The 10,323-nt window shown below is 36.9% G+C and overlaps 1 protein-coding gene across 1 annotated transcript; it reads left to right on the top strand.

Annotated features, from left to right (window-relative positions):
- Positions 1 to 7,711: 7,711 nt before the first annotated feature.
- On the top strand, positions 7,712 to 8,772 carry LOC108376011 (uncharacterized). Its single transcript, XM_017632171.1, has one exon. The coding sequence runs from the start codon at positions 8,461 to 8,463 to the stop codon at positions 8,755 to 8,757; it is 297 nt and encodes a 98-aa protein (XP_017487660.1). The 5' UTR covers positions 7,712 to 8,460; the 3' UTR covers positions 8,758 to 8,772.
- Positions 8,773 to 10,323: the final 1,551 nt, after the last annotated feature.

Genomic DNA, 10,323 nt, shown 5'->3' with positions numbered 1-10,323 from the left:
TTTTTGGTTTGTCCATAGTTACACGGATGGTACTTATGTATAAAATTTCACTTCATAGATTCAAGAATTAAAACAAATGTACAATTCATCATTGCTACACACTGGTCCAGACGAAGATAAATCTGTGCTGTGTTCCGGGACATACCGACAGCATGGATAATATAATACGAAACTCTTTTCTCGTGAGAGCGCTATCAAAAGGTGAATTTTTCATAACATCTTCCAGAAGTGCCACTGCTACGAAATACATGTATGGGCATTTATTAAGAAATTGTAGGAGATTTTCTTTTATTAAGTAAAGTACTCAAAAGTCAAAAAATTTAAATACCTCCTTTATGCTTGCGTGTTATAAAATTCTTAAATAACGAGTAAAATTATTTTTACTTATAAACACTGCACTTCCGCTTGATTTATACCTGCATGTAAAGTAAATCGCCTGATTTCAAAGCGCTGCATTTTAAACTTGACAAGTGGTAGCTGTTCATCGCCCCCTGAACTTTCTGTGCTGCCAAGTCGTAAAACGAGTTTAGGGGCATTCTCAGAAGCGAAATGAGAGAGTTTTGTATCATATTATCCATGTCGAAAGGTTGGCCAAAGAAGGTGCTCGGTCGGAAATTATGCCGATAGAAGTACAGCCTATTTCCCTCCAAGCGACAACAAAGGAATAAATTGCTTGAATTTATCAGTTTATCCGCATTATTTCATTACCGCACCATGGTATATAATTGCATAAAATTGTTTATTACTTAACTTATATGGCTACATAGTTACGTTTTATGTGTTCGTAGCAAAAGCTACCACGTGGCAACCTTTAAGGGTTAAATTTTGCTGAAATTTATACATTTATCCACCAAAGTCGTTTGATAAAGTGATACACTTTGGTTAAATAGATTTCCATACAAAGTTTGACAGTTCATTTATCAAAATGATAAATTTATCAAGTTTATCACTTTTGATGAACACCCCTTATGAGTTGTACGAAAATGTGTTTTGAATACTGTACGTACGTTTTGGCATACGAGTACACTCCATTTTGTTGTTGCATATTTTACGACTACCAAAGGAAGAAAGCCGAACTACCAACTTAAGAAGAAAGCATCTACCACAATTATATGCCAAAAGTGTGTAAGATTGTTTGTGTTTACCTGAGCAGTTTCGCGAAATTCTTCTTATACACTCGTACGCCTTTGTTATTCTCTCGCCCGCTCAACCCCTCTACATTAACCCGACCGAATGTGTGTGTCTCAACCAGTGTTGCCAATAATTTATTTGCCATCCCGCCAGATTTATAAATAAAAATCTAAATGCTAAAGCATTTAAATTCTGTAAACTTTTGCAAAAACCTAAATTCTTTAATAATTTGTCAGTTCAATTTTATTTGGTAAAATAAGAGATTATATAGGAGAAGATTTGAATAGGGCACGACCTTACGACCCATCTGTTTAATGGATGAAATCTATTTTGTAGGAAATTGAACGTATTCGTAAATATTTCGGGAGTGCGTTGTCTGATAAAATCCTGGCCAGGATATTTTTTATTAAATATTCAAAAATTGTTTTTTTTTTTTAATTATGCACTCATTGGTTTAATAAACATATTATACAAAAATCGGAAACATAAAACGTATATAATGTGTTAAAACACCCGAGCGCACTTGTGCACAGGGTATTATAACTTTGTTCGCATAACGGTTGTTTGTAACAGCCTAAAGAAATCGAGATAGATATAGACAAATGTATACATAAATGATCAGAAAGAAAAGTCGATTAAGCCATGTCTGAGCAGAATATTAGATTATTATAAATTTTTGTATTTTGGGCGTGGTTCCGCCCACTTATGACAAAAAATGTGTATTTCGGTAACCAATTTATCAATTTCTACCAAACTCGGAGTATTTAATAACCTTGGTACGGAAAAGCAATTCGTTGAAAATTATTCAAATGAAAATATTTCAATAACTGAGGACGTTCATATACTCCAAGTTAATACTAGCAACAATAAATAAGACTTATAGACTTTTAGGTAGTTTAAAGAAAGTTGGAATGACGATAGTTGATACCTGCGCCGATTATATAAGATTGAGTTCGCCCGAACTTATACTTTTTTACTTGTTGCTTGTAGGTTTTTGGCATTGCAAAAGTGTTGTTGAAAACGGGAAAAGATTTAAACGTCAAACAATTATGGATGTAAGTAACGTTTCAGTATCTTATCGATTTTTTGCATTGCAAAATATAAATGTAATACTGTGTTTACACACGGCAATTTTAGACGCAACTTTTAGTGGAAAGTGGTGTAAACTGCCTCTAAACTAACTGCTTTCAACGAAGTTGTAAACACCCAATAAAGAATTGCGGCCATTATGAATAAAATCGATAAAAACTAGCTAAGATCTCCTAAATAAACGCCAAAAATTCCGTTAGTCACCGAAATCAAAATTTTTCCGCTAATTAAAGAATAAAAATGGCTAAATGGCAACACTGGTCTCAACTTAAGACTTATCAAAAAGTTTTGAGAAATAAAGGAATTAATAGAGAACATAAACTTGAAAAATGCGAAAAAAAATCGAAACGATACTTAAGTTGTGTGAACACGAATGAGTTTCACGATGATAATGACTCGCGTCTTTTAGATGTTTTGCACGTTGGAACATTGCCGGCAACAATGATCACGGCACAACGACATCTACATACATACTTACATACGACGAATGCGCCGACGATGAATAAAACGACGATAACTAGGTGACCGTTTCTAGATTACAGGTGTTTACTAGAATATGTGGTTGTGAACAGCGATAGATGCGAAATAGCTGCCGAACAAAAATAATGCCAGAAGCTAGCTCGCAATTTTTCTTTGTGAATTTGCATTTATGGAATATTTATGAAAATAATAAAATTAAATTTTAATTGAAGAAACAACAAAAAGAAACTAAAGGCAAGTTGTATTTGCTATATGTATGTACATATATGAATGTTTCGAGTCTACTAAGTAAGTATTTGTGTCTGACTGCTTCATTTTAAGCACAAACGAATTATGCGTACACGTACCATATGAATTACATAGAAATTGTGATCTACTCAGAGCCGTTTTCTCAAGTCGGTTTTAAAATTTATCTGCCCGTCAAACAAATTTTTTCAGAACAAAATTTGTGTTTACTTGAGAAAATGGCGCTTAGTTTGTATAGCAAATATAATAAGAACAGCTAAAAAAAATTAAAATGACTTAATTTCCAGTGCAAACTGTACAATACAAATTTTATTATTTTTTCAACCCAATTCCACTTTATTTGATAACGCTATTTTTGAAATAATTTTTCAACAGTAGGTATGTATTTCTTTGTTATCAGCATTTATGTTTGTCGAATCGTAAGGCATATGCATACATATATTCGAAATATATCTGCTTGAATGTACACATTCGAAGTACATTTCAAATACCGCCAAAAAAAAACATGATTTACGAAGTCGATACCGTCGCGTTGGCTGCAAAATAAGTTCGTTTAACTAACTGTCCAAATGTCGCAAAACAAATCGAAAACAGTCTAGGTAAGCAGAAGTGTTGTAGTTATTTTGCACCACAACAGCTACACTGCACTTAAATACAGTATGCTTACGATAAAGTGTACAGCTACATTGTATGTGTGTACGTTTGTGGAAAGGTTATAACTGTACTTTAAACCGTCCAGCATACAAGCGAACAAAAAAGTTCACCGCGCACACCTAATTCAAAAGAATGTTCGCAATTCTATTAAAAAAAATGTTTGGGCCGAACCTAGAGGTGTAAAGCGGGGCCCTTACGTTCGGCGAAAAAAAATCGTAATTTCCCGGCAAAAGTATATCAGATTCGACTGTGTGCGACGAACTTTTTTTGGTACTATCGACTGTACTTGCTTGGTGGACTTTAAAAATTATTTATTGCAGCGCAATTTTTTGATAGAAAATTTAGAACTGATTAAGAACTGGAGCACCGCTATGTGACTGTCCAGTGCCAGCCGGCTGCACCTCAGTTACTCCGGCGCCTCCGGACCGGAGGTTTTCTAAAGAATATAGAGGCTGCTACCAAAAGAGTACAGCGAGTTTCTTCAGTTTGCTACTTGTTTGAGTGTTGAGCTTTGCAATTTGGTTTTCGTTTTTCGGGTAACACTATGGACCTTAATGGTTTCTGTAAGGGGAAAACAGCACTAAATTGTCCATATAGTAGTTTACAAAACGAAATTTATAAGCCGTTCGCTTGGGACAGATTTGTGGTCAGTTGGCCAACAGATAGTTAAATAATTTATTTAGAGCAGATATTTTCATAAAATATTTTTAAGGTCTAAATTTATTCAGAACACTACGCTAGTACCTAGAATCCCGCATATGAAACATCGATAAGCTGAAGATGGAAATAGTTCCATCACTTATGACAATTCTTCTTTTACACAATGATGAAAATTTTATTAATTGGTTTCGCTCTACTCTGGCCTAAAGAACTTAAAGCTTTACGCCTCCGCATATCTGCAACCATCACATTTTTCCAAGTCAGAGGTATGCTCGAAAGTTTGCCATTATCGTTATATGTGTATTGCAGTCGTTCTTCTGCACACATGAATATCCTTATTTTGGACTTTTAAAATATGTACCTTTTAATTTCGGGTTTCATTGATCGACATCCTACTGTACCCGCTAGTTTGCTTAATGAGCATCTACATCCTTTCCCATGCAATAACCTCAATACGGATAGAATATTTCGTCAAATCACCTTAATGCTCACATGTATTCAATTTCGATTTTATTGGCAATACAAATGTACATACTTATTCTTATTGTATTTGCACTGCCAGCGAATTCCCCAACAGATATACTTACATGTATGTATGTACATATGTAAATATATTTGTCGATTTGTTTTTTAGTCTCCATAGTTCAGCATTGGATCACAGTCAAGCAACTTTATTGCCAGGTATACGTGTGGATGTAATACTCCTACTAAAATTATTTAGTATCATTAATACATGCATATACATAGTTATATGTACATATGTAGGCATGTATGTATGTATGTACATGTGTTGCTCATACAACCATCCGTTTACAGTTCATTCGATTCACTTACGTGTGTAAACGACATAAAGTCGGTTTTGGTTAAAAACTTCAGTGCATATCATTTCACATCATTCTTAGCAGCGTTCCCCAACCTATGTTTTTTAAGGCTCGTTTTTACTATAGCTAAACTTTTTCCTACACATGTAATTTTTAGCAAAAAAAAACCACTTCAATTCTCATATTAAAAAAAACATATATAAATATATATATCTCATCATCGGATCTAAACCAGATTATTATGGGATCACCACCTCTGAGACACTATCTTTCCGACGCAAAAATAATAATTATTATAAAAGAAATCGGTTGACGTGGTCCAAAGTTATGCGGTAACATACATAAAAAAAATATATATATTCCGACGAACTGATAACCTCCTCCTTTTTTGGAAGTCAGTTAAAAAGAGGCACAACTCAAAAAAACTTCAGGTAGATTTATTTGCATAAATCAATTCGCTCGATTTACCTCCAACTAATGCCAGAAGTGTCAATTACAGCCGAAATTGGGCTGCTCTTCTAGTTTTTTAAGTGTCCGGTAGATTCTTTCGTATTCGTTTTAGCCTTCACATTCCTTTTCGTTTTCCCTATATTTGTCTTCGGAATGTATCCGTATATCTTCGTATACAACTTCGTATTCGGTGACACATTATTCTTCGACATTCGTATTCATCTCCGCATTCGTGTCCGACTTCGAACCCTCATTCGTATTTGTCTTCGCATGAGGCTTTGCATTTAACTACGCATTTGCTGTAGTCGCTTGTCCTGGTGTTCGTCATCGTATTCATCACCGTCATCCTATTCGAATTCGTGTTCCAATTTGTCTTCGGTTGGTCTACGTATTCGAACTCGTCTTCTCATTTTTGTTCGTATTCGCGTTTGTCTCATATTTGCGTTTACGTCTTCGTTTTCATCTCTATTCGTATTTGTATTTATATATACATATATTCATATTCTACTTCTTAATCGCCCTTGCATCCTTCTTCGAGTTCGTACTCGTCTTCCTACTCGTGTTCGTAACTGCCTTCGTAATTGTGTTCGTCTTATTACTCTTCGAATTAGTCTTCGGTTGTTCTTCGTATTGTTGTTCTTATTGCACAGAATACAATTTACTAAAGGGTTTTTCGAAAATGATGCTGTAGTGACAGTATATAAATCTGGTCCCCTCCGATAACGTCGACCTGAATTTCACTTTGAATTCAAATTGGGCTCGAATCGTAACATTCGTTCACGAATCGAAAACCACACGAAAGAAAATTACGTGATACGTCACTCGTATAAGCTAAATGGGATAAAGAGTACGTTCACGTGTGTATGTCATAATCCGAAAAATGTGTTTTTACGTGACGAGTAATACGATATCGTATGTTACGATTCGAGCGCTGAATGTGGTTGAAATTTACTCGGAAGTGAATTGCAGAACCTGTCTGTACTTCTACTTCGGGATGTGTTTTTCGCGTTGTGGCTCTTTTAAAGAGGCTGTGCGATNTACGATTCGAGCGCTGAATGTGGTTGAAATTTACTCGGAAGTGAATTGCAGAACCTGTCTGTACTTCTGCTTCGGGATGTGTTTTTCGCGTTGTGGCTCTTTTAAAGAGGCTGTGCGATATCTATTTTTTCGAGTCGGTTTATAGAGTTCTGTTATATGTTAGCGATATAAAAAAAAACTCCACGCTTCCAAAGAACATTTAAAAAACAATCTTGAGAGCTTAGTCAGAGTTTAGAGACTTTTCGGGGATTTCGAAGCATGTTTTATGAAAAATTGCAGAACTCTTTAAGAATGAAGATTAAGGAACATATGAAATCTTGATTCAAACGGCGCTACGAAAAGAAAGTCTTCAAGACCACAACCTATACCAGAAGTTGCAAACCCCTGGTTGTTGCCTTGAAATGCGTGTAGTATATACACAAAAGTGCCACCACAACGAATCTCCATCGACGCTACACCCTCAGCCTAAGCAACACACTATCACTGATTGTGTAAATCTTTGTTGAATTATTTGGATGATTTTCGTAGCGCACCCAACGAACAGTAATACCAACAACAAGCCAATCAGCAACCCTCCAACCGACCACCCGTCCGAACACCTACCGAAGCCACATAAGACACTGATTCATATACCGGCTCATGGCCGCAACGATTCACCACTCGACGCATCGACAGTCCCACCAACCAGCCATCCAACCCATCGTCTAGACAACAGTCGAACTAACCAATTGCGGCATACTGTCAACTAGGCGAATGGACGCACAGCAAAAGCATCACGACCCCGCACCGCACCCAACGCCCTTAAAACCCATGGAATGTTCTCTCAAAGATAGAAGCAATTTTCAAATTTACCGCCAAACAGCACTTAACTGAGCTGTGCGGAGACTGTACTCATGAAACCCAAGCAGCATTTGTATGGAAATACTCAAGAAACCCTCTAAATGCGTCATTAGCGATTTGGCGTTTGTTTAAGGATTTTTTAGCATATTTTTAAAAAATCAAATACTTTTTTCGCTAAACATTGATATAGATTTCGGATCGGTTCGAATAAGGATTTTGGTGAAAAAAATCTTCAAAGTTATAGTAAGCATTGGTTCACGCATTATGCGGACCCATCAATGTTGAACACATCAACTTTGCTGTGGAGCAGACGCTTTCAGTCGCATACAGACGCTCAACGAGTACACATCTCGGTGGTTGAAAATACCCAGAAATCCAAACGCTTTCAATATTATATAGCAAAAATAATATACAAGCAGCAACAGCTAAAGCCTCAGCTACAGCTACTACCTAAGCGCTTTTTCTGTTGAAAACTGCCAGCCAGCCAGCCTGCCCGATTGATTGTATAGTCGGCAGCCACAGTGTGCACATTTGCGTAGCAAACAACAACATAAAGTATCTATAATCTACCTACCTATAGCAAGCTAGCAGTCAACCGCCTGCTTGACTGCCCACTTTGACGTTAGAGCGATAGAGAAGACAAGCGTCATTTAACGTATTGTCTTCGTCCTCGTTGTCGCACCGAAGTTGTTTAGTCTAGATAGTACGCCTTCGGCCGACTACGAGCGCTTGTTTAGTTGTTTGTGTGTGTCCCACTGTAGATACAGATACAAAGTATCTGTGAACTGAACAGAACAACCCAGCACAGAACCAACGCTGAATTAACATTCAGAAGTTAAATACACACCGCAATCGACAGTCTCGAACAGTGTGTCTGTGTGCTTCGTGCTGAGTGGATCGTTATCGCTAGTTGTACGCGTCTTGTGTTAAAGCAAATAAAATAAATTTGAAAAATTACAATTTATACATAAAAATAACCGCGAACGCAGTTATATAATTTATAAAAAAAAAAGTTATTTAATTTAACAAAATACAGAACACATCAAAGAAAATGTCAGCCGCTACAGAACAAAATAATGGTGATGTCGCTGTTGAGAAAGTTGCCGCCGATGCCGTGGATGCGGCAGCAGCCGTGAAGGAAGATCTCAAAAAGCCTGCCGTCGACGAAAAAGTAGTGGCCGCCGACAATGGTACAGCGTCCAAGGAAGATGCCGATGAGGAGGATGCACCCGATTCCGTCAAAGTAGCCGTCGCCCCCGTCAAGGAACAAGTGAAAGGAACAAAACGGCCTGCTGAAGTAAGTACAATACATATTAAAAAAAAAAATACACATAGAGAGAGAAATTAATAGTTCACTGTCAGGTCGCAAAAGGATGAAATTTCTAAGCGTAACGCCAAAAAAGTGCCCACTAAATTATAATTCTCTGGTAGCAGTACAGATTTTCTAAAAAAATGTGCTTTTGTAAAAATTAATTAACGCTGGTGGAGGCTGCGTTTGTTTGCATCGTGAACTAGGCTACTTTTGCATGTTTGTGCGTCAAGTGCCGACACACACACACACACACTCACATATCTGAGCGATGTCAAAATGTTTAACAGATAACGCAAAGAGGGGCCGAGAACGAGAGCGCGCAAATTGCTAACTTTGACAAGACTTTGACAGTCGCACCACAAAAATGTTTCGCGCCTGATTAATTTTTCGTTCTTCTGTTTGGAAGCAATCGCTACATAAACAAAACTTTATCGTGACACGAAAAAAAAAGAATTTTGCTACCATAGGTGATTGACACAAGCATAATATACGCTCTAGAGTACAGTCAGTGCGCTAATAATGTCACAGCCATCTATGTATGAATGTGATTTTGTCATACGGCGCCAAAAACTCTTCAAAGATCGCCAGTGATCTTTATAAAGTTGTAGTATATTGGGTGAAATATATAATTTATACAAGTCGTAAACATTACGCATACATTTACAAAAAGTTGGTTTGTGTATTGGTGTCAAATGTGTCTCCTGGCTCATTCATTTAATATGCGTTTTTATACGTATTTTACGTAGCTACCTTTATGGCGAACAATCGTACACAAACAATGGTATATATTACAACAGCACCCATAAATTTTAACATAGCTCAATAAAACGCAGACATTTCAGTATTCGTTTGGCTTATATATGTATGTACATACATAATATCTCGATAAAGCGATTCGAAAGTCTTCTAGAAATAAAAGTAAATTGTGTTCAAGCAATAGGCAATCGAATAGCCAGGAGATGGTCATGCATATACATATAGATTTCCGGCGTTTAAAAGTAAGAGGAAGCAAAATTCGTGTAATCCTGGATATAATGTATTCGTCTCCACATCTAGGCGCGCGCATTTTGGTATCTCTATCATTCTCGAACGCGTATTTTGCGCGCTCTCACTCAATCCTGCTCATTCTTTTCTACTGCCACTTACTATTTCGATGAGATGGAACTCTCATTTCCTGTCTATAGCACGCTCTGTATATTTCCTGCAACTACAATTTACACCCCCTGATTAGTCAGCGCCTAAATACTTCCGCATTGTTTTTTTTTTTTTTTTTGTTGGTCACACATGTCTTGTATCTTTTAGTTTTAGCGGTCGAATGATGGTCGTATGAGATTTTCTGATTTGCGCAATATGGGACGCAACTGCAAGCCTAGACAATGGGGAGTACACAGATCACACACTGGAGATTGCTGTCCCATTGTTAGAGTCGTATTAGTGCCATAAGGCTGAATTATTTATTACTGCTTACGTATTAAGTACTAAATATAATAGCACGTACGCTTTATTTACCACATAAAAATGAGTAGCCAGCCACAGCTCACGGGTATAAAGTGAGATAAGGTAGCTGTTTGAAGTGATACGTCCATATACATATGTATGTAT

Source organism: Rhagoletis zephyria, unplaced genomic scaffold (genome assembly GCF_001687245.7).
Source record: "Rhagoletis zephyria isolate East Lansing unplaced genomic scaffold, Rhagoletis_zephyria_1.1 Rzeph_scaffold_09776, whole genome shotgun sequence".
Taxonomy (NCBI): domain Eukaryota; kingdom Metazoa; phylum Arthropoda; class Insecta; order Diptera; family Tephritidae; genus Rhagoletis; species Rhagoletis zephyria.
This window is presented reverse-complemented; position numbering and strand designations above follow the sequence as displayed.

Coding starts and splice junctions, on each gene's coding strand:
- LOC108376011 (XM_017632171.1), top strand. CDS start 8,461: ATGTCAGCCGCTACAGAACAAAATAATGGTGATGTCGCTGTTGAGAAA.